This window comes from Polypterus senegalus, chromosome 1 (assembly GCF_016835505.1).
Source record: "Polypterus senegalus isolate Bchr_013 chromosome 1, ASM1683550v1, whole genome shotgun sequence".
In the NCBI taxonomy this organism is placed as follows: Eukaryota; Metazoa; Chordata; class Cladistia; order Polypteriformes; family Polypteridae; genus Polypterus; species Polypterus senegalus.
The window spans coordinates 134,687,853-134,713,468 of record NC_053154.1 but is presented as its reverse complement, the minus strand read 5'-3'; the positions used below and the strand labels follow the sequence as shown (position 1 = coordinate 134,713,468).

General features: G+C 37.0%; 1 protein-coding gene across 1 annotated transcript in view; it reads left to right on the top strand.

Annotated features, from left to right (window-relative positions):
• The window catches only part of pik3ca (phosphatidylinositol-4,5-bisphosphate 3-kinase, catalytic subunit alpha), a 93,368-nt gene that overhangs the window by 35,895 nt on the left and 31,857 nt on the right, over window positions 1-25,616 (top strand). The window contains exons 3-6 of the mRNA XM_039758728.1: window positions 13,820-14,029; window positions 16,915-17,165; window positions 21,267-21,512; window positions 21,720-21,805. Coding sequence (XP_039614662.1) covers window positions 13,820-14,029; window positions 16,915-17,165; window positions 21,267-21,512; window positions 21,720-21,805 — 793 coding nt within the window. The remainder of the gene's footprint in view (window positions 1-13,819; window positions 14,030-16,914; window positions 17,166-21,266; window positions 21,513-21,719; window positions 21,806-25,616) is intronic.

Below are 25,616 nucleotides of genomic sequence, written 5' to 3'. Positions count from 1 at the left end.
GGTTGCATTCCAGAATCCCCCGCAAAAGGTGAAAATCCGCAAAGTAAAAATCATATGTTTATATGGTTATTTGTTTATATCTATATTAATAAAAGGCAAAGCCCTCACTCACTCACTCACTCACTCACTCACTGACTCATCACTAATTCTCCAACTTCCCGTGTGGGTGGAAGGCTGAAATTTAGCAGGTTCATTCCTTACAGCTTCCTTACAAAAGTTGGGCAGGTTTTATATCGAAATTCTACGCGTAATGGTCATAACTGGAAGCAGTTTTTCTCCATTTACTGTAATGGAGATGAGCTTCAACGCCGTGGGGCGGAGTTTCGTGTGACATCATCACGCCTCCCACGTAATCACGCAGTACATAGAAAACCAGGATGAGCTCAAAAAAGCGCTTAAGAAAACATGCATTATATAATTGAGAAGGCAGCGAAACAATAAGAAGCGAGCGAGTGACATATACAACCATATTCATGAGTTCTGCTACTTCGGAAACAAAGCACGATGTAAACCTACACTTTAAGTTCATAGACAGGCTGCCGCTGGCGTTTGTAATTTAGTGCCTGCCCATATAAGGCCGTCCGTCAGCGGCAATCCAATAGCAAACTGCCACGGGTAAATATTCACAGGTGAAGGACTGTGCTTATGGAGAGGAAGATGAGATGGTCAGGGTGGTGTTTGACACAAACTCAGCGAAACTGCGAGAGAAAGTTTTAAGTGCCAGGACTAAGGTAACATTAAATACAGCCACGGACATAGCACGAGATGGCACCAGCACAGCTGGGAACCTTCGATGCATGTACACCGAGCGGCTCACGCGAACTGACGCAGTGCACAGATAAAAGGCAACAGTTCCAAAGAGCTGAACAAAACCGAATTACACAATTGAAAAGGCAGCAAAAATATGAAGCGTCTGATAAGCATATTCATAAATCCAGCTACTGCGAAACAAAGCACACGGTGGAAAAAGTCAATGTCCCGCTAAAGGAAGACAGTGTAAAAAACCCGTGCTTGCAGTGTGTCAGGTCTCAGATAAAGAAGAAGACGAGCTGTTTATTGATGCAGTAAGAAATGAATCGATGAATGAAACCTGTCATCTTTACAACGATTGACAAACACGGAATGTAACTTGAACACAACACATCCTACAAATACGAACCTGATTGAAAGAAATAATGATAATCAAATCCTTGATGACAGCAACACTCAGTAACACTCACAAAACAAATACTGTATATTGACAGTCATGTTACGTTATTTTTAAAATGTTCCCTTTTCTTTTCTACCTTTTTAACACACTACTTCTCCGCTGATGATACGCGGGTATATATATATGTATATATATATATATCCCGCTCTACATACTCGAATAATGGATACTTTATTCGCCATCAATGATTGTTTTGGTAAAGCCATACTCAGTGTATTCATTAGATGAACGGTAAAAAAGTAAGAGCGAGGGGAGGATGACTCATTGAGGCATGCAGGCTGTAGTCTTGGCGTCAACTCTATCTGAATTGCGATCACATTTGAAAAAACATATCTTTTCAAGTTCTATTTAGTCCATATGTGTCAAACTCAAGGGCGGGGGCCACATCCGCCCGGCGCGTAATTATATCCGCCCCGAGATCATTTTATATACTGTATTATTGTTATTAAACCCGGGTATATGAAGCGCTGGTAACACAATAAACTACAGATCCCATAATGCAGCGCTTCAGCTGCCTTGCATCAGGGTAACCTGAATGCAATTTAGAAGATACAGAAAACAGCATAATTAAATAAGAATCTGACACTTCAGCGGGCGTTTTAACCCGTGCACAATCACAAAGTGATTTCAAGTGAAGCTGCTTTTATGGGAGACACAAATGCACCAGTTCACCTTGCCCCACTTTCCCTGTTGCCAAGTACTGTTAAACCAAGTCGTCACTACGGTGTTCCCAAATCGCACTTTGCTGATAAACTGAGCGCTGCGCACTGAGTTTGCACGGCGCTTTGGTGACTTTGATGAACAAAAAAAGTCCGTCTACATGCGGCTCGAATCTTGTGCATGTTTGGTAGCACATATCTGTGTGAGAAGCTCTTCTCAGTGATAAAGACTAACAAAACAGCACACAGGAGTCGCCTCACTGATGAGCACCTGCAATCCATCCTGAGAATCTCCACAACACAGAACCTCACAGCAAACAGAAACGAACCTGTGGCCAAAAAGATGCCAGGCGTCCAGCTCTAAAATGACATATGAGCAAAGACAACTGAATGATTTGATTTGTTATTGCACGTAAGAGCTGAGTCAACCGTTTTAACAAACAGCGTATTGCACTGATCTGAAATAGCTGTGTGTGTATATATGTAGATATGTATGTATATGTATATATATGTTTATATATGTGTGTGTGTATGTGTGTGTGTATATATATGTATTTATGTGTATATATGTGTGTGTATGTATGTATTTGTGTGTATATGTGTGTATATATGTGTGTGTATATATGCAGATATATATGTATGTATATATGTGTATATGTATAGATATGTATATATATATATATATATATATATATGTATATATATATATATATATATATATATGTATATGTTTATGTGTGTGTAAATATATATATATATATGACAACAACACTCATCACTCACAACAGTGACAAAACAATTACATTGACAATCAGATTACGTTATTTTCAAAATGTTTCCTTTTCTTTTCATTGCTTCTTTAACACACTACTTCTCCGCTGCGAAGCGCGGTTATTTTGCTAGTTTATTTATAAATAAAACTGATATTGCATATCTTACAGCCATTACGATATACAGGCCCCCAACAATAAATATCTACAATGCAAGAAAAATTGTATGAAATGTGTGTACAGTTACACTAAACGTACGTACATTTACTAAGTATGTAGAAATTTAGTTATGGGTACTCGCCAACAATGACACGATGACTTGTCTGATAATGATGACATAAATGTTACTGCACGACAAAGGAGAGCGTTACATCTCTTCTAAAGGAGACTTCGGGCTACTGTGTAGCGCAACGGCATAGCTGTTCCCTTCCTTCAACATATCCAAAACTTTTACCTTTTTGGCAATCATTATGCACTTTCAATTGCCGCTTGGGCACGGCCCCAGAAGTAGTAGCAGGAACAGATCGTTTTGGAGACGTAACAAAGGGCTTGAATGCGCACAAAGATAAACACAAAAGAGCACAAAAGTTAACTCTTTACACAGCGAAACACATTGATGCTGAATGAGTGAGACGAGATGCTGGCTAACGCAAAGCGGGATTGAATGCTGCTCTGCGTTGCTGAGCCAATCGGCACCCAAGAACTTAACCGCGTGCTCTGATTGGGTAGCTTCTCAGCCATCTGCCAATAGCATCCCTTGTATGAAATCAACTGGGCAAACTAACTGAGGAAGCATGTACCAGAGATAAAAAGACCCATTGTCCGCAGATATCCGCGAAGCTCTGCAAAATCTGCGCTATACATTTAGAAATGCTTACATATAAAATCCGCGATAGTGAAGCTGCAAAAGTCGATGCGCAATATAGCAAGGGATTACTGTATAGCAAATTCTTATAGATTGCTGGTGTAGTATAGCTAAGTACCAAAGTTTAGTCAAAGTTGTACAAGAAATGAACTTCTCAGGCAAATAATATACATTGATAAAAAAATAATTTATTGCAGGGTGCCATATGCTCTCCAGAAAAAGGTCGCGTCTTTTTTTTCTAGTCAAACAAGTGTCAACAGTGAAGCCTGGATGGACCCCCTGAAGTTCCAGGAGCCTCATATGTTCAGTGCATCCAGAAAGTATTCACAGCGCATCACTTTTTCCACATTTTGTTATATTACAGCCTTATTCCAAAATGGATTAAATTCATTTTTCCTCAGAATTCTACACACAACACCCCATAATGACAACGTGAAAAAAGTTTACTTGAGATTTTTGCAAATATATTAAAAATAAAAAAATTGAGAAAGCACATGTCCATAAGTATTCACAGCCTTTGCCATGAAGCTCAAAATTGAGCTCTGGTACATCCTGTTTCCCCTGATCATCCTTGAGATGTTTTTGCAGCTTAATTGGAGTCCACCTGTGGTAAATTCAGTTGATTGGACATGATTTGGAAAGGCACCCACCTGTCTATACAAGTTCCCACAGTTGACAGCTCATGTCAGAGCACAAACCAAGCATGAAGTCAAAGGAATTGTCTGTAGACCTCCGAGACAGTATTGTCTCGAGGCACAAATCTGGGGAAGGTTACAATGAGCACAGTGGTCTCCATCATCCATAAACAGATGAAGTTCGAAACCACCAGGACTCTTCCTAGAGTTGGCCGGCCATCTAAACTGAGTGATCAGGGGAGAAGGGCCTTAGTCAGGGAGGTGACCAAGAACCCGATGGTCACTCTGTCAGAGCTCCAGAGGTCCTCTGTGGAGAGAGGAGAACCTTCCAGAAGGACAACCATCTCGGCAGCAATCCACCAATCAGGCCTGTATGGTAGAGTGGCTAGATGGAAGCCACTCTTTAGTAACAGGCACATGGCAGCCCGCCTGGAGTTTGCCAAAAGGCACCTGAAGGACTTTCAGACCATGAGAAACAAAATTCTCTGGTCTGATAAGACAAAGATTGAACTCTTTGGTGTGAATGCCAGGCGTCACGTTTGGAGGAAACCAGGCACTGCTCATCACCAGGCCAATACCATCCCTGCAGTGAAGCACGGTGGTGGCAGCATCATGCTGTGGGGATGTTTTTCAGCGGAAGGACCTGGGAGACTAGTCAGGATAAAGGGAAAGATGACTGCAGCAATGTACTGAGACATCCTGGATGAAAACCTGCTCCAGAGCGCTCTTGACCTCAGACTGGGGCGACTGTTCATCTTTCAGCAGGACAAGCGACCCTAAGCACACAGCCAAGATATCAAAGGAGTGGCTTCAGGACAACTCTGTGAATGTTCTTGAGTGTCCCAGCCAGAGCCCAGACTTGAATCCGATTGAATATCTCTGGAGAGATCTTAAAATGGCTGTGCGTTGACGCTTCCCATCCAACCTGATGGAGCTTGAGAGGTGCTTCAAAGAGGAATGGGCAAAAGTGGCCAAGGATAGGTGTGCCACGCTTGTGGCATCATATTCAAAAAGACTTGAGGCTGTAATTGCTGCCAAAGGTGCATCGACAAAGTACAGTAATCCCTCGCTATATCGCGCTTCGACTTTCGTGGCTTCATTTTATCGCGGATTTTATATGTAAGCATATCTAAATATATATCGTGGATTTCTGCGGACAATGGGTCTTTTAATTTATGGTACATGCTTCCTCAGTTTGTTTGCCCAGTTGATTTCATACAAGGGACGCTATTGGCAGATGGCTTAGAAGCTACCCAATCGGAGCACATATTACATATTAATTAAAACTCCTCAATGATATAAGATATGCCTCCTGCGTGGTGCTTGATTGTTTGCTTTTCTCTCTCTCTCACCCTCTCTGACATCCCCCCCTCCTCCCCCCCCAACACAGTTCAGTGTTTATTGTTAACACTGAACTGAACAGAAGCGTCTATTTATATTGGTTTGCCTTTAGAAACATATAAAGTTTAGGGAGCAGTCGGGGTGGAGCTGTAGCCACGTGCTTGTGTGTTAAAGTTCACATTGATTGGAATTTATAAAGGGACAGTGCATGGAACTTTGCTTATGCACTGTTTTATGCAACTGAATTTTTTGTGTATATGCACATTTCTAGTTTTTTCCATTCACCATGTTTTAATGTGAATCCTATGCACTCTGTTATACATGAGGCCCCAGATCTCTTGACCTAGTAGCTGGTGCTGAGATTTTAACAGGTTTGATTTACCTCTTGTAGGTCATTGTTTCACAGACCTGTGTTTATTTTTTTATTTTTTTATTTTTTATTAATTTTATTACAATCCATACAAAGCATTTTGGAGAGTTTTAGTCGAGACAGATGTGCTCGATATGTAATTTTGAGTTGTATAATTGTATGCTTTGCGCATATGGAGCTCGAGTGAATTCTCTGCATTGCTACTTTCCACTCCTTTTCTGATATATTAATTGAGAGATCTTTTTCCCAGTGTCCTTTTGGATCTTTGAAAGGAAGGGATTGTAAAATGATTTTATATATTGTCGAGATGGAATCTAATTCCTTGAGATTGAGCAATATTTTTCCAGCGTGGATGAGGGTGCAAGATGAGGAAAATCTGGAAGGTTCTGTTTAACAAAGTTCCTGATTTGAAGATAGTGTAAGAAATGTGTAGCTGGAATGTTAAATTTGGAATGTACAGTGGTGTGAAAAACTATTTGCCCCCTTCCTGATTTCTTATTCTTTTGCATGTTTATTACACAAAATGTTTGTGATCATCAAACACATTTAACCATTAGTCAAATATAACACAAGTAAACGCAAAATGCAATTTTCAAATGATGGTTTTTATTATTTAGGAGAAAAAAAATCCAAACCTACATGGCCCTGTGTGAAAAGTAATTGCCCCGACCTAATAACTGGTTGGGCCATCCTTAGCAGCAATAACTGCAATCAAGCATTTGCGATAACTTGCAATGAGTCTTTTACAGCGCTCTGGAGGAATTTTGGCCCACTCATCTTTGCAGAATTGTTGTAATTCAGCTTTATTTGAGGGTTTTCTAGCATGAACCGCCTTTTTAAGGTCATGCCATAGCATCTCAATTGGATTCAGGTCAGGACTTTGACTAGGCCACTCCAAAGTCTTCATTTTGTTTTTCTTCAGCCATTCAGAGGTGGATTTGCTGGTGTGTTTTGGGTCATTGTCCTGTTGCAACACCCAAGATCGCTTCAGCTTGAGTTGATGAACAGATGGCCGGACATTCTCCTTCAGGATTTTTGGTAGACAGTAGAATTCATGGTTCCATCTATCACAGCAAGCCTTCCAGGTCCTGAAGCAGCAAAACAACCCCAGACCATCACACTACCACCACCATATTTTACTGTTGGTATGATGTTCTTTTTCTGAAATGCTGTGTTCCTTTTACGCCAGATGTAACGGGACATTTGCCTTCCAAAAGTTCAACTTTTGTCTCATCAGTCCACAAGGTATTTTCCCAAAAGTCTTGGCAATCATTGAGATGTTTCTTAGCAAAATTGAGACGAGCCCTAATGTTCTTTTGCTTAACAGTGGTTTGTGTCTTGGAAATCTGCCATGCAGGCCGTTTTGCCCAGTCTCTTTCTTATGGTGGAGTCGTGAACACTGACCTTAATTGAGGCAAGTGAGGCCTGCAGTTCTTTAGACATTGTCCTGGGGTCTTTGTGACCTCTCGGATGAGTCGTCTCTGCGCTCTTGGGGTAATTTTGGTCGGCCGGCCACTCCTGGGAAGGTTCACCACTGTTCCATGTTTTTGCCATTTGTGGATAATGGCTCTCACTGTGGTTCGCTGGAGTCCCAAAGCTTTAGAAATGGCTTTATAACCTTTACCAGACTGATAGATCTCAATTACTTCTGTTCTCATTTGTTCCTGAATTTCTTTGGATCTTGGCATGATGTCTAGCTTTTGAGGTGCTTTTGGTCTACTTCTCTGTGTCAGGCAGCTCCTATTTAAGTGATTTCTTGATTGAAACAGGTGTGGCAGTAATCAGGCCTGGGGTGGCTACAGAAATTGAACTCAGGTGTGATACACCACAGTTAGGTTATTTTTAACAAGGGGCAATTACTTTTTCACACAGGGCCATGTAGGTTTGGATTTTGTTTCTCCCTAAATAATAAAAACCATCATTTAAAAACTGCATTTTGTGTTTACTTGTGTTATATTTGACTAATGGTTAAATGTGTTTGATGATCAGAAACATTTTGTGTGACAAACATGCAAAAGAATAAGAAATCAGGAAGGGGCAAATAGTTTTCACACCACTGTATATATATATATATATATGTGTATATATATATATGTGTATGTATATATATATATATATATGTGTATATATGTATGTATGTATGTATATATGTATGTATGTATATATATATATATATATGTATGTATATATGTATGTATATATATATATATATATATGTGTGTGTATATATATATATATATATGTATATATATATATATATATATATATATATATATATATATATATATATATATATGTATATATATATATATATATATATATATATATATGTGTATGTATGTGTGTGTGTGTATGTGTATATATATATATATATATATATGAATATATACTCGATTAAAAACTCGATTAAAAAAATTAATCCAATTAATTAGAGGCTGTGTAATAATTAATCTTGATTAATCGTATGTAATCGCACACGTAAATTTGCCCCAAATCGCAAATGTTTTTTTTTAATTTAAAAGGGTTTTAGTGGGCGACATAATCAAATAATAGACGTGGACATGAATATTGTAAACTCAAGCTGTTTTAATTTCTGAAAAAAGAAATGCTTTTAAACTGCATTTGAATTCAAAACGGGAACAAAAATATCATCCCTGGTTAAAATTGGGCAGACTTAAAAATAAAGTGGTAGATTAAGTACTTTAAGTACATTTTCAAAATGGTATTGTCTTTAAATAATAATAACCAAAATTTCAACATAAAGTGCAGTTTTTCTTCTTAAAAAAATAAGTCAGAAACATAAAAGGTAATTTGACCAACTTAATCTTTAAACTCTGAGTAACCTTAGCCAAAATTATTTTGTGCATTAGGCTAAAACAGTGTGATCATTGAACATTTTGTAATTAGATGTAATTAGAATTACTAACGGTCACGGAAGTCCAATAATCCCCAGTAAGAGCCACAAAGTCCGCTTTCTGTAATGCATCTAATTTTGCTTGCTTTTCACTGTGCATAAAACCATGCTTTTATCAAGGCTTCGCTCGGGTAGTTTTTTGAAATTAAATTTTCCTCCGATCAATCGTAGGAACGCTTCATTTCGAGTGTAACATTTTTGTAGCTGTGATGTGTGCATCAGTGTAATCGATGTACCAGGAAATCATGCATTGACAAAAGTTCCCTTTTGCTTGGAATTGAAAGTGTGATTAAATGCGTTATTTTTTGTTATGGAGTACATGCATCGAAGCTTCTCAGCTGTGCTTGTGCTAAGAATAGGAAAGATTTTAAAAATAACGTAACATGATTCTGCGTTAACCGCATATTTTTTATACGTCTCAAACCAAGGAGATGCGAGGGTAAAATGAATCGGGAAGCACGCGTACATACTCAGTACATCCCTCTCGGGAATCAAACCTCGGATGTAGGCGATAGAGACGAAGCCTCTACAATTGCGCCACGGTGTGTGGCTTATCTATTTGAGAGTATGTAGATCGGGGTATATATATATTTTCACAGCGGAGACGTAGTGTGTTAAAGAAGCTATGAAAAAGAAAAGGGAACATTTTAAAAATAACGTAACATGATTGTCAATATACAGTAATTGTTTTGTGAGTGTTGCTGTGATCAAGGACTCGATTATCATTATTTCTTTCAATCAGGTTCGTATTTGTAGGATGTGTTGTGTTCAAGTTACATTCCGTGTTTGTCAATCGTTGTAAAGATGACAGGTTTCATTCATCGATTCGTTTCTCACTGCATCAATAAACAGCTCGTCTTCTTCTTTATCTGAGACCCGACACACTGCATGCACGGGTTTTTTACACTGTCTTCCTTTAGCGCGACATTGACTTTTTCCACCGTGTGCTTTGTTTCCGCAGTAGATGCATTTATGAGTATGCTTGTATGTATCAGACGCTTCATTTTTTTTGCTGCCTTTTCAATTGTGTAATTGTGTTTTTGTTCAGCTCTCTTTGGAACTGTTGATTTTTGTCTGTGCACTGCGTCAGTTCACGTGAGCCGCTCGGTGTACATGCATCGAAGTTTCCCAGCTGTGCTGGTGCCATCTCGTGCTATGTCCATGGCTGTATTTAATGTTACCGAAGTCCCAGCACTTAAAACTTTCTTTTGCAGTTTCGCTGAGTTTGTGCCAAACACCACCCTGACCATCTCATCTTCCTCTGCATAAGCACAGTCCTTCACCCGTGAATATTTAGTGGCAGTTTACAAACGCCAGCGGCAGCCTGTCTATGAACTTAATTTAAAGTTTAGGTTTACATCGTGCTTTGTTTCCGAAGTAGCAGAACTCATGAATATGGTTGTATATGTCACTCGCTTCTTATTGTTTCGCTGCCTTCTCAATTATATAATGCATGTTTTCTTCAGCGCTTTTTGGAGGTCTTCCTGGTTTTATATATATATATATATATATATATATATATATAATAATAATAAAGTAATTGCCAAGTGACGTCAAGGGACACACACAGAATAAAGAAATAAAATGAGCTTAATTATGGTTAATTGTAATTTCCACAATTCCAATATCCAATTTGGGTTACACAAATCCATTATATAGGTGCTATAAGTAACAACCGAACATAGAAAAGTTGCATTAATGTGTGAAAGGGCAATAAAAATGATGGTCAAAGAAATGTTGTCTTTAATTAATGCTCTCATTTTAAAATTAGTGTTCTAAGAATTTCATAATAGAGCTTTCATTCTGAACCACTGCTAGCAATTCTACAGAGTTTGAAGCGACAGCAGTACACAGCAGTGTATGGTATTCATTAAGACGTTAGGTTGGTTTTCCTAGTTAATTACCCAGATATTTTCTTAAAGTGGCTGTGTATAACAGACAGGAGCAATGTTAAGTTCAAAATTTCTATCTGTGGTACAGTATTTGGAAATGCTAGATAAAAAAATAAAAAATTTATGATTCACAATTTAATTTAAATACTCCATTATAAATAACATTTGAATATTCTGATGGGGAAAAAAAACGCATAATGAGAAGGTTATCCTCATTTTTCAAACTGAAAATACATCTGTATACTTTCTAGAAATACAAAAACATAATATACTCTTCTTGTCAATGAAGAATGGTGCAAACTAAGAAAACGTCTTTCTTTGCAGACATTTCTGTAATTTTTACTGTGATTTGTTTACACATTTGCAGTTCCTTATTTTTACTTCTCTGTGGCCTACAGGGCCTTTTATATCACTTACAGAGTAAATGCTGCAGTTTTCTTTGCAACTTTCATTTTTTATTTGCAGCCCTCACTGCTCTTACCTATATGTCCGTCATATGTTACTTTTCTTTTTCTTTCTTTTTTTTCCCCTGTAAAAAAATGTAAAGTTTTCCTGTGGGAGCCCAACTAGGACAATGCAAATATGTATTGTGGTATTTACATGTTTCATCAAAAATGTCCACCTTTGAGGTGCAGCTGAAAAGAAGCTTTAAAGCTTTTCTAGGTGTCTAAAGAAAGCAGTTGCATCTTTTGAGCTTCTGGCTGCATCTGCTACCACTAAATTCAGGGTGTGGACAGCACGTGACTCAAAGGAAAGCTCAGGGATTTTTTGCAGCAGTCTGACCAATACATCTTTGTCCTTTGCCTTTATGTTGGCACCATTGTCATAGGATTGCCCTCTGCAGTCATCATATTTAGCTCCTCAAGTCAGTCCAGAGAAAGAGGAGGCAAATTTTCTTCTGTTGTCTATGCTGCTAGAAGGAATCCCATAAAGGACTGTTCAATGCTGGGTACTTGCATTGTGACAGTTCTTATAATCTGTGTCATTTGCCCCTCATGGCTAACATTTTGTGTACAATCCAAAATAATAAAGTAATATTTGGACCGCTTGATTTTTACACCTAAATTTTTGATAAATTGAAATGTTCTGTTTTAGCAGATGCTCACTCGCCTAGATGTACAGTTAGGTCCATAACTATTTGGACAGAGACAACTTTTTTTCTAATTTTGGTTCTGTACATTACCTCAATGAATTTTAAATGAAACAACTCAGATGCAGTTGAAGTGCAGACTTTCAGCTTTAATTCAGTGGGTTGAAAAAAAAGATTGCATAAAATGTGAGGCAACTAAAGCATTTTTTTAACACAATCCCTTTATTTCAGGGGCTCAAAAGTAATTGGACAAATTAAATAACTGGAAATAAAATGTTCATTTCTAATACTTGGTTGAAAGCCCTTTGCTGGCAATGACAGCCTGAAGTTTTGAACTCATGGACATCACCAGATGCTGGGTTTCCTCCTTTTTAATGCTCTGCCAGGCCTTTACTGCAGCGGCTTCCAGTTGCCGTTTGTTTGTGGGCCTTTCTGTCCGAAGTTTAGTCTTCAACAAGTGAAATGCATGCTCAATTGGGTTGAGATCAGGTGACTGACTTGGCCATTCAAGAATTTTCCACTTCTTTGCTTTAATAAACTCCTGGGTTGCTTTGGCTGTTTGTTTTGGGTCATTGTCCATCTGTATCATGAAACGCCGCCCAATCAATTGACTGCATTTAGCTGTATTTGTGCAGACAGTATGTCTCTGAACACCTCAGAATTCATTCGGCTGCTACTGTCCTGTGTCGCATCATCAATAAACAATAGTGTCCCAGTGCCACTGGCAGCCATGCACACCCAATCCATCACACTGCCTCCACTGTGTTTTACAGATGATGTGGTATGCTTTGGATAATGAGCTGTTTCCACGCCTTCTCTATACTTTTTTCTTGCCATCATTCTGGTAGAGGTTGATCTTGGTTTCATCTCTCTAAAGAATGTTTTTTCCAGAACTGTGCTGGCTTTTTTAGATGTTCTTTACCAAAGTCCAATCTAGCCTTTCTACTTCTGAGGCTTATGAGTGGCTTGCACCTTGCAGTGCACCCTCTGTATTTACTTTCATGCAGTCTTCTCTTTATGGTAGACTTGGATATCGATACGCCTACCCCCTGGAGAGTGTTGTTCACTTGGTTGGCTGTTGTGAAGGGGTTTCTCTTCACCATGGAAATGATTCTGCAATCATCCACCACTGTTGTCTTTCGTGGACGTCCAGGTCTTTTTGCGTTGCTGAGTTCACCAGTGCTTGCTTTCTTTCTCAGGATGTACCAAACTGTAGATTTTGCCATTCGTAATATTGTAGCCATTTCTCGGATGGATTTTTTCTGTTTTCGCAGCTTAAGGATGGCTTCTTACACCTGCATGGAGAGCTCCTTTGACCACATGTTGTCTGTTCACAGCAAAATCTTCCTCATGCAAGCACCACACCTCAAGTTGACTCCAGGCCTTTTATCTGCTTAATTGATAATACCGTAATGACGGACTTGCCCACACCTGCCCATGAAATAGCCTCTGAGTCAATTGTCCAATTACTTTTGAGCCCCTGAAATGAAGGGATTGTGTTAAAAAAAATGCTTTAGTTGCCTTACATTTTTATGCAATCTTTTTATTCAACCCACTGAATTAAAGCTTAAAGTTTGCACCTCAACTGCATCTGATTTGTTTCATTTAAAATTCATTATGGTAATGTACAGAACCAAAATTAGAAAAAAGTTGTCTCTGTCCAAATATTTATGGACCTAACTACCTTCCTGCCAAAGTTTATCTTCTTTTAATTAAACAGGAAATAGTGTTTTCATTATTAGTCAACTTTGCATTTTAAAAATATATATATCTATATATATGGAAAAACTGATTTGCAAAATACGACAGTATCGCACAGGATGTCTGGAGAAATTCAATGCCAATTTTAGGGCAAAAAAAACAACAAGTATATGAAAACCATAGCATTCAGATGTACTATCATTTTAGAAAATGACATAATATTATGAAAAGTATAGAATATTTAGGAAACATCCATTGTTTATATTACAACTTTTCCATACTTGAAGACCAACTAAAAAAGAGAAATTTAGAGATTCTCAGATAGAGTGATCTAAATATGTGTTTTGTTCTTTGACTACTATTTCTTTATAGGTTTTGCCATTGGTATGCCTGTTTGTGAGTTTGATCTTGTAAAAGATCCAGAAGTACAAGATTTCAGAAGAAATATACTAAACGTTTGTAAGGAAGCAGTGGACCTCAGAGATGCAAATGGACCTCATAGTCGAGCATTATATGTATATCCTCCAAATGTTGAATCCTCTCCTGAACTTCCAAAGCACATTTCCAGTAAACTTGACAAAGGTAAGTGTCGTATTAATTTCTCTTCTGTACTGTACACCCTCTTTCTTCTTCCATTCTGTTGGAAGTCATCTGATAAACATACTTTTTGAAATCCATAGTAAATCATCTTTATAGTTTCTATAGATATTACCAGTTTTTGTAACTGGAGTTGATCCCTTGTTTTGTGATTAAATGAGTGATGGGTTTTTGTGACTAAGTAAGTGGTGTTTCCAGAGCATTAAGTTGGGCACTCAAATGGTTACAAATGTTGTATGTACAAATGTGTTAGAAGAGGGGACCATCTTCTATCATCTCTACAAAACTGATGCAAAGTCGAGTCAGAAGAATGTGTTTTATTTCATCAAAATAAGAGGAAAAGAAAAAACAGACAAGATCATAGACTATTAAAGGAAAAGCTACAACCACCAGGTACTTTAAAGGGACTTGTTATTTCAGATTTTTAAGATGATAAACCCCTAACAGGAGGAACCAAAAGAAGAAGAAAATGGCTATTAAATGGAGTGGGTTTCCCCAGTTCCTCACCCCTTATACTATTAGACATCTCCTACTTGCCTCTTGCTTTTTCTTGTTGACTTCAGGCCAGTTCTCTGTTAGTAACCCAACTCCCCTTGTGATTCTAGACTTACTAGTACACTAGTAAGGTCTGTCCTTAACACCTCAAGGTTAGTTTATGGGAAAAATGTACAAACCGGATTCCAAAAAAGTTGGGACATGAAACAAATTGTGAATAAAAACTGAATGCAATGATGTGGAGATGGCAAATGTCAATATTTTATTTGTAATAGATCGTAGATGACAGATCAAACGTTTATTCCGAGTAAATGTATCATTTTAAAGGAAAAATATGTTGATTCAAAATTTCATGGTGTCAACAAATCCCAAAAAAGTTAGGACAAGTAGCAATAAGAGGCTGGAAAAAGTAAATTTGAGCATAACGAAGAGCTAGAAGACCAATAAACACTAATTAGGTCAATTGGCAACATGATTGGGTATAAAAAGAGCTTCTCAGAGTGGCAGTGTCTCTCAGAAGCCAAGATGGGTAGAGGATCACCAATTCCCACAATGACTCTACTAAGATTGAGATATTCCTTCAAGTTTGATGAGAAGCCAAGGGGAAAACTGGTCAGGGATGCCACCAAGAGACCTACAGCAACTTTAAAGAAACTCCAAGATTTCCTGGCAAGTACTGGTTGTTCCCTATATGTAATGACAATCAGTCATACTCTTCATATGTCTGTGTTGTACGGTAGGGTTGAAAGACTAAAGCTTTTTCTCACAATGAAAAACATCCAAGTCTGGCTAATTTTGCAAAAAGGTATAACCAGTCTCCCACATACATATGAAAAAATGTGGTCTGATTAGACCAAGGTTGAACTTTTTGGCCATAATTCCAAAAGGTACATTTGGTACAAAAATAACACAGCACATCACCAAAACAACTGTACAAAAATAACAAGGCACATCATCAAAAAAACACCATACCCCCAGTTTTTGGGCTGCTTTTCTTCAGCTGGAACTGGGACTTTAGTCAGGGTGGATGGAATCATGAATAGCTCCAAGTATCAGTCTATTTTGGCACAAAACCTTTAAGCATTTGCTTGGAAGCTAAAGATGAAGAGGTACTTCACCTTTAAGCATGACAATAGCCCAAAGCATATAACAAAATCAACAAAGCATTGGCTTCACCAAAGGTGGGTCATTGTTCTGGAATGGCCAAGCCAGAGCCCAGATTGTAATTCAATTGAAAGGATCTGAAGAGATCTGTGCACAGAAATCTGGAAAGTTTCTGCAAAGAGGAATGGGCAACAATTGCCAAGTCCAGATGTGTAAAATTGATTGGCTCTTATCCAAAAAGACAGTGCTGTAATAAAATGAAAAGGTGCTTCAACTAAGAATTACTTTAAGGGGTATGCACACTAATGCAACCAGGTTTTTGTATGACTTTTTTCACTAAACAGTTTCTGATTTGTTTCCACCTTCTTTGTATAGATTGCAAATTTGCTAAATTTTGCAAAATCTTACAGGATTTATCTTGGTTTTATTTTTTATTACACTTTATCTGTGATTTTGACAGGGGTGTGTAGACTTTATATATCCATTGTAAATGTGTAAGGGAGTGAGGTCATATTGTGTCAATTTGTAACCTGCAAAATTAGTGGCATTCCTGATAAAATCAAATGCATAAAGTTTCAAAGTCTCTGTAAACCAATATTTTAAGCCTACTTATTCCAGTTTAGCGTAGTGTGTGATTGATGCTTGTCCTGACAACACTGGCTGCAAGATAGAAACCATACCTATAGAGGTCACCCCAAGGCACACTCACTTGAGACACCTCCATTGTCTTACACTGGGTCAATTTAGAGTCACCCAAAGCAAATATCTTCTGTAAAAACAAAACTAGAGTATCTGGGGAGTTAAAAAAAAAAAAAAAAAAGCAATGGACAGATGTGCAGACCGCACTCATGTAGCATCCTGGCTGTAGTTTAAATATGGAGCTCTAAAGCTTTGGAGAGCTGCTGCTATGTTGACATCTATTTATGGTTTAATGAAATCAATCAAAACTGCATGTCTAAAATGACATTTTTCCTCAAAAACTATTATTTATTTTAAATGTTTCACTTGCCTGTAGTTACTGTGTAAGGGAATAATAACTTTTTACTGTGTATTATAAACTTGTACGATGGTTCAAATGAATGAGTATGAAGATACTTGTAATTATAATTCTACCTTTGTCATAACTTTTTATGTAACATTTTTATTTCTTGTAAAAAATATTTTAGAAATATTTGTATGATATCTTAATAAAGTATATAATTTAAATTGAATTACTTAATTTACTGAGATTTTATTCAATTTAAATGAAAAGGACCTTTCTGTTTTTACAGGGCAAATAATTGTTGTAATCTGGGTGATAGTTTCCCCAAATAACGATAAACAGAAGTACACACTAAAAATAAATCATGACTGTGTACCAGAGCAGGTAATAGCTGAAGCTATCAGAAAAAAAACAAGAAGCATGCTGCTCTCTCCTGAGCAGCTGAAAATGTGTGTACAGGAATACCAGGGAAAGTATATTCTGAAGGTGTGTGGCTGTGATGAGTATTTGCTGGAGAAATACCCACTAAGTCAATACAAGGTAATAACATTGTAATGTATAAAGCATGCTTTTAATTAGAATTATAGTAATTGAGCAAAAATCTTATATTCATAATTGTTCTTCCTCTTGGTTGAATGGAGATTTAGTTAATGCTTGCTGATGAACTACAAACATAATGTCAGCAGTTTTGTAAATGTTCATTTTTTATTTTGTTTACTGCATTTAATACAATAAATGTTAAAACATTTTCGTACTTTTATGTGCCTAGCCAACAATAGATCAGGATAATGGGCACTTAAACAGCTTGTGCAAATTAAATTGTAACCTGCATATCTACTCTTTTGAGGAAAAATGATTGTCTTGAATATTTATGCCCCTTTCCATTTTATAAGCTTTAAACAAGACATCATTTGGGCAGTCATTATAAAGTGTATAAACCATTGTTACAGTGTAGTACACTTTTCTCCATAATGGCAGGAAAATATTGAACATAGAAAATTGAAAATAATTTCAGTAAGTAGTTTTTCTAAAAATCATGTTCCATATATTTTAATATCATAAATTAGATTCTGAGTGTATCCTATGACTCTTAATATATTATTCAGATGGCTTGTATAGGGTTTATATGAGGCCTTTACATTTGTAATCTGTAGTTTTTATATTTAAACTTAAGTTAACTGGAAATAAGTCTGAAACAAGGCCAAAAATTCTTAAATTTATCTTCCACTATAGCAGACTGTTTCAGTTCAAAAATCAGTAGCACTGTCATACTTTTTGGATCAAAACAGCAATACATGTTTTTGCACAGCTGTATCTATCTGGTTTTTGATACAATGTTTTCTAAAAATATCTCTCTTCAAAGATGGATTTATTACAGTTTACTACCTAAATGGTTTGTTAAGAATAAGTTAACATTTGTGTAAACTTTCACATAAAATCCACTAAAAATTTGTACAGGATGTTACAGCTGAAGATCCAAAAACCTTTTTCCTTAACAGCATATGTATTGTAATTTTTTCAGTAAACTCACCATTTTTATGTTTAACTATTGCGTTTTTTAGTTTTGTAAATCTCAGGGTTTAAATTGTTCTCTGAAAAGAGATTTCTTATTGCAACAACCTTGCACTTCTAAACTTGTCATATAGATTTCAGCTTTTGCTTTTACAAGCGTTTGCAGTTTTTGTAGTACACATCTTACTTTTTATATAGCAAATACCTGCCTAAGCTGCCTAATGCACTTATTTTTTCACAGAATACACAATTCTTAATGGTTCAGTGGTTCTTTTTTTAAGCTGTATCATCTCTGACACAGAGATTATTTTAACACTAAAATTACCAGAGCCTACGAAAAAACACATAGATCCGTTCCACCTTAAATCGCTTCTTAAAACCGTTCTCACCTCTCCGCCAGCATCTTTTGTAATCTAAATGTGCTGATAAAGAAAAGCTGCAAGTAGCCGGCTATTCCATCCACCCACCGACTTAGAACGTGCTCATGCCTTGATTGATTATCTGGGAGTGAAGATAATTTTGAAGTTTTAGAGTGGAAATAATAGATCATTATTTGGAATATACTTATTTCACGTGTGTTCCGTTTCTACAGTAATCCGTGTAAACACATTTTTAAAACAGAAACGTTTTTCATATTGTAGTAGTAAATGACAAAATGTAGGCAAACACTTTCACAAAAGGTACAAATAGAACAAGTATGCTTTTATTCAAAAATATAACTGCAGAAAAAAAGCCGCCTTGACACACACTTACTACAACTGCCATGGTAGCGTAATGGTATCAGCTGCTGACTGTTAATCAAAAGGTCATGAGTTCGATCCCGCACGACTCAGTTTTGAGAATTAAACTGCTCTTATTCTTACTATTTTAGAATAACAACATACATTTGATTTCAGTGTGTAACAGCCAGTGTAATTTATAATACTTGCAAAGGTTAGCTTTGTTTTTTTTTTTTTTTTATTCACTTTTCATTCTCTCAGTCATGTTCAGGATCCTTCCCTACATCTAACACTGCTGTTTTCACATAAAGATGCACTATAGCTCTGCAGTGTACTTGTTACTGCATTCTCGTACCAATGCTTGTGAACTGAAGTGCCTGCGTGCACTTTTCGTTGCATTACACGTCTGTTTTTTGAGCATGCCCGTGTCGCTCAAACACAGGAATTTATTTTGGTGTACAAGTATAACAAAACAAGTGCACTTTTATTCAAGACTATAACCAAAGAAAAAAGAAAGCAAGTTACAGAAGGCGGTTGATACGACAGCTTGTGTGGGGCAATGCTAAGAACTGCTGATTTCCGATCCGTGCTATATAAAATCATCACATTCAAATATTAACAGTTCACACACACCCTTCCTACATTTACGACATGTGTACTTGTTGCAGTGTATACACCTCTCTATGCTATGGTTCCTATTACACTGAATGAGTAACTGACACTGTACTTTCTTCCCTACATAAATAACATTCAAGCTATAGCGCGTCTCTAAATAAATAACATTCAAGCTATAGCGCGTCTCCAAATAAATTCATTCGAGCTATAGCGCGTCTTTATGTGAAAACAGCAGTGTCAGATGGGGAGGGGGGATCGTGAATGCGACTGAGAGAATGGAACTGAATTATAAAAAAAAAAAGCTAACCTTTACAATTATCATGCATTTACACTGGCTCTTACAGACTGACAGAAATCAGATGTATGTTTTTATTCTAAAAGAGTACAGTACATGCAATATATCTATCATTCTATTATTTGAAAACGAACAGCGTCAGATCGGGTTTGAATACACGCTGACGCTGTTACAGAAAGCGTCAGCTTATTCGGTGCTGCAGTTTCAACGCACAGTACATGCAATATTATTTGAAAATGAACAGCGTCAGATCGGGCGCATATTCAAACCCAATCTGATGCTGTTCATTTTCAAATAATATTGCATTAGTGTGATGATGTTTTCACATATATTGTCTCTTTCATTCATCTTGTGGCTTGTAATCGGTGACCGCGTGTTTTTTTCCCCGATCTTGCCAGTTCGCACATGTTGCTGTATGGTGGTGTTTCTTTTGTACTCCAGGACATGCAGAGGACAGAATAGTACAGAGCAGTAAGTTCAGCGCTATATGCAATGAGACAGACAGGCAGAGAAGGCACTAGATATATAAATAAACAGGGAAGGTACTGTATAATAGATATATAAAAAAACTGCTAAGGGGATAGATATATAGATCGATAGGAAGGAAAGGCACTATATGATAGGCAGACAGGGAAGCTCCTATATAATAATAAAATTACTGTTATTACTATATTGATAGACAGGGAGTTCAGGCAGGCAGAACAGCGAAGGTTTAAAAAAAAAAAAAATCTACCCAGCGGGGAATCAAACTCGGATCTCTTGAAGTACAGCAAGTCTGCTGTGCTGTAAGTGACGAAATCTTACCAGTACACCACAGAAGCTGTTGTAACATTCATGAACCTTTTATGAAAGTGTTTATTTGATCTTTGGCCTTCAGGCTTCACACATTTTATAGTTTATGCCTCCATTTTGTAACATTTATTACTAAAATAATAAAACATTTCTGTTTTAACAATGTGTTTACACAGATTACTGTAGAAACGAAACACATATGAAATGCGTGTGTTCCAAATAACAATCTATTATTTCCGCTCTAAAACTCCACTTCACTCTCAGATAATCAATCGAGGCATGAGCTGGGAGAAGTTTGTGCACGTTCCAAGTCAGTGGGAGGATGGAATAGCCAGGTGCTTGCAGTTTGTTTTTATCAGCACATTTACAGGACAAAGGAGGCTGGCGGAGAGGTGAGAACGGTTTTAAGAAGCGATTTAAGGTGGGACGGATCTACGAGTTTTTTCGTAGACTCTGGTAATTCTAGTGTGTGTTTACATTTGTACTGCATATGTGATTTATTCAGCTTAAATGTAGTTTGAGTTCTTAATGAAACTCATGAACTTATACAATTCAGAATAACATTCATATTTAATATTTCCATTTTGTTGAAAAACAATTTGATAGATTACTGTGAAGTTTGCTCTATGAAATATTTATTGCATATTAATAAATTGCACGAATAGTGTTGTATTGATGTTTGTTTGTTTTTTTCTTTCACCTTTTCAGTATGTAAGAAGCTGTATAATGCTGGGACGCATGCCAAATCTAATGCTAATGGCCAAGGAGAGTTTGTATTCACAGTTGCCAACAGACAATTTTACCATGCCTTCGTATGCACGGCGAATTTCAACTGCCACACCTTATATGAATGGAGAAGCCTCTAGTAAATCCTTGTGGTCTGTTACTGACACCTTAAAGATAAAGATTTTGTGTGCAACTTATGTTAATGTCAACATTCGGGATATTGACAAGGTACATTTTTCTTTCTAAATTGTTATTTAAAAATGTGTAGAGCAGCATGTATTCATAGATTATGTCGTTTTAATTGTATTACATTAAAAATGGTTGTTTAGAATGTAAAAAAGTATTTATGAAAATAATAGCATTCTCCATTTCACATAATGAAAATCAAAGCTAATGCCATTCCAATCCCCTTTGTCTGTCTGTCTTTTTTTGTAGATATATGTGCGAACCGGCATATATCATGGAGGGGAACAACTATGTGACAATGTCAACACTCAGCGGGTGCCATGTTCCAATCCAAGGTACTAGGTTTATGTCAGTTAAACTGTACCATCAATGAAATCGTCTATATTTCATTGGATAATATTACTATATATTTTTGGACAGAAAAATGTGCCTGCAGTGCCTATAGAAGTATTCACCCTCTTAGGCCAGGTTTATACAATTTATTTTTGTATAGCCCAAAATCACACAAGAAGCGCCGCAATTTATACTTCACGCAACGTATGCTCCGGTGGATGTTACTGGTACGCAAGCATTTTACTGTTTATACTTGCGCACATACTTTATGTAAATCTGGATTCCACCAGGTAGCAGTGCAAGATATCATCACAGTGAGAAAATGTTCGGCTTCGCTGTGTTGCGAATTGCCTGACACAGCCATTAAATTCCGAGCACACCTTCCCACAATGTCTCTGAAAAGGATGTTTAAGGATTACATCCATCAATCCAGGGATGTACCCATTCCAGCAAGCATCAGGCGCGAGAAATAAACAAAATCCTTGGACAGGGCATCAGCTCATCGCAAGGTGAACACAAGCATATACATATACTAGTGTCATTTTAGCATCACCAAATCCCCAAAACTTTATTTCTTTGGAAGGAAACCGGTACACACTGTGGAAACACACCAGGAAAACATGCAAACTCCAGGCAGGGAACACAAGGGACATGACTCCCTGCGCGGCAGCAGCGCTAATGTTCTACCACCATGCTGCCACAACACATACAATTTTTATCAGTATTCATTATTTAAACAAGTTAATGATTTATCTGTAATATGTACTGTACATAGTTAAATGCATTTCATCATGAAAGTGATATCAAGTATAAATCTAAGGATTTTAAATGTACAGAGCTGGAATATCATACATTTATTGTGTTCTGTGTGCCGATTGCTGCTGTTAGTTCAGGAGGAAGCCCCAGAAGCACATAGTGATTTACAACTGGGTCATGACGTTTACGATGGTCTACTTTGTAATTAAAGTAAACTACGAGATTAAAGTGGACATTTCGAGATTAAAGCCAAAATTTCCACTTTATTCACAAAATAGACCTTTTAACCATGCCCTTAATTTTTTTTAATTTTATTGCAATAATTCCATACAAATAATCAATTTTTATAAAAAGTAGGATTGAGAACAAGTCGACCCCCACCCCTGAGAGAGAGAGCATGGCAACGAAGTAAAACAAGGCTTGTAAACATATCAAGAGTTTGATAAGCCAATAGAGATAAATTGAGAAGAAAAAAAATACAGAAATAATTGCTTCCTCTGTGCTTTAAGAGCTTATTCTAAAATATTACTGATTAGATCTTGCCATTTTTTGAAAAAAAAAAACTGTACAGATCCTCTGAGTATTTGATTTTTTCCAATTTCAAATAGTATAAAACATCGGTTTCCCACTGACTTAAAAGAGGAGAGTTAGGATTTTCCAGTTTAGCAAAATAAGTCTGCGTGCCAAATGTGTAGTGAATGCAATCACAGTTTGTCCTTCTCCATTTAAACCCATCTGGAAGAACCCCAAACACAGCTGTTAAAGGGTTAGGAAGGATTGTGAAACCAAGGCTGTCTGAAAGGTAATAAAAAATTTTAGTCCAGAATGATGTTAATTTGGTGCAGGCCCAAAACATGTGACCCAGTGAGGCTGGGACTTGATTGCAGCGTTCGCAGGTTGGATCTTGCCCTGGGAACATTTTGGAGAGTTTTAGGCGAGACAGATGTGCTTGATATATAATTTTGAGTTGAATAATTGTATGCTTTGCGCATATGGAGTTCGAGTGAATTCTCTGCATTGCTATTTCCCACTCCTTTTCTAATATATTAATTGAGAGAGATTTTTCCCCCCGTGTCCTCTTGGATCTTTGAAAGGGTGGGACTGTAAAATAATTTTATATATTGCATAGATGGTGTCTGAGTCCTTGAAATTGAGCAATATTTTTTCCAGCATGGATGAGGGTGCAAGATGAGGAAAATCGGGAAGGTTCTGTTTAAAACAGTTCCTAATTTGAAGATAGTGCAAGAAATGTGTAGCTGGAATGTTAAATTTGGAATGTAATTGTTCATAGGATGCAAAGACGTTGTCTATATAAAGATCTCTAAGCAAGTTAATCCCAAATTTTTTCCAGATATTAAAAACTGCATATGTTTGCGAAGGTTGAAAGAGGTGGTTCTCTTGCAGAGGTGCCACAGATAAAAGCTTTTCTATCTTAAAATGCTTTCTACATTGGTTCCATATTCTGAGTGAGTGAAGCACAATTGGGTTATTAGTATACTGTATTGCCGATAACTTGCATTTATTGGGGCACAGAGCAGGGAATATAAAGAAGTACTGCAGGATTTTACTTCTATTGCGGACCAAGCCTGTGTATGTTCATCTACAGTATTTGTCCAGGTTTTTATAGCTTGTATGTTTGCAGCCCAGTAATAAAACTGGAAGTTGGGTAGAGCCATGCCACCTTCTGCCTTTTTGTCTTTATAGGGTCGCTCTTTGTATACGTGGATGTTTTGAGTTCCAAATAAATGAGGTTATTGTTGAATCTAATTGCCTAAAAAATGATGTATTGGTGTATGTTGGAATGTTTTGAAATAAAAAAAGAGCTTAGGAAGAATGTTCATCTTAACAGTGTTAATTCTTCCAGCTAGAGTGAGATGAAGATGACCATCTGTTCAAGTCTTGTTTAATTTTTTCCATGCAGACGGCGAAATTTTGTTGATAAAGAGCTTTATGATTACTTGTGATTTTTACTGCTAGGTATTTAATGCCCTTAATTTTTTGCTCTTTCATTTAAATATGCTCAAATACACAATATGTTGTGAAGGTGCAAAAAAAAAAAATAAAGATAGCACAGAAGATAGTATGTGAGACTTTTAAAATGTATCGTGTCATTACATTGGGGAATATGCAACACTTGAATGTAAAAGCACCCCAAATGCATTTGTATGTCGGAATTTTGCTTCACCACATCGAACGATTCATCAAACATCAAAGCATGCACATCAACACCAGAAGATTCACATAGCGGCTTTATGTCACATGTAGATAGTAAACAGAGATCACACATTTCTACTTTTATTGCATAGCGCCCTCTACTTTTTGCTGGTACTGCAACTCGTGCACACGTCACGTTAATTTCTGAGGATGTGTCAAATGGATGCTGGGAATGCGTAGCAGCCATTATGCATGCGCATACGTGTTCTGAATGTGAAGTACAAATGAGCCCTTAGAAGTTCTCACTTTTTGCTATGAAATATTAACCACAGATTTAATTTGGTGTTTTTGATTGATCAACAGAAAATGAATTCAGTTTTAAAGTGAAACTCAGTCTTTGTAAATTGAAATATGAAACACATTGTTAAGCTCTAAACATTAGTCTTAGAATTATCACTTGGACCTTGCTTAGAAGCATCAGTGAATAGAATACTGTACACATAGGCCTCAACTTGTCATAAACAGTGGAAAAATAATAATTCAACTTTAGCCAAATTCAATACACTATTATGAATAACACTTGTTCCTCATTGTTGGTTTTGAAAGATTCAGCAGCAGAGTATTAAAAAAAAGCATTCAAAACTCACTGCAAAAGAGAAGAAGCTTGAATACTTGTTGAAATGCATTGTAGCTACTTTTAATTTGTGTTTGTATTTTGCTAGAATAATGAAGATCAGTGTAAACTCTGCTTGAAACTTGTATTTGTAGTATTTCAATTTTTCATAAAACAACAATCATAATAGTAGTCCAGCCGATTAGCATGGGAGACACAGATGAGCAAGATAAACCGATCAACAAAACTATCTCTAGACTTTGAATTCTTTGCCATTGTTTTAATTCAGG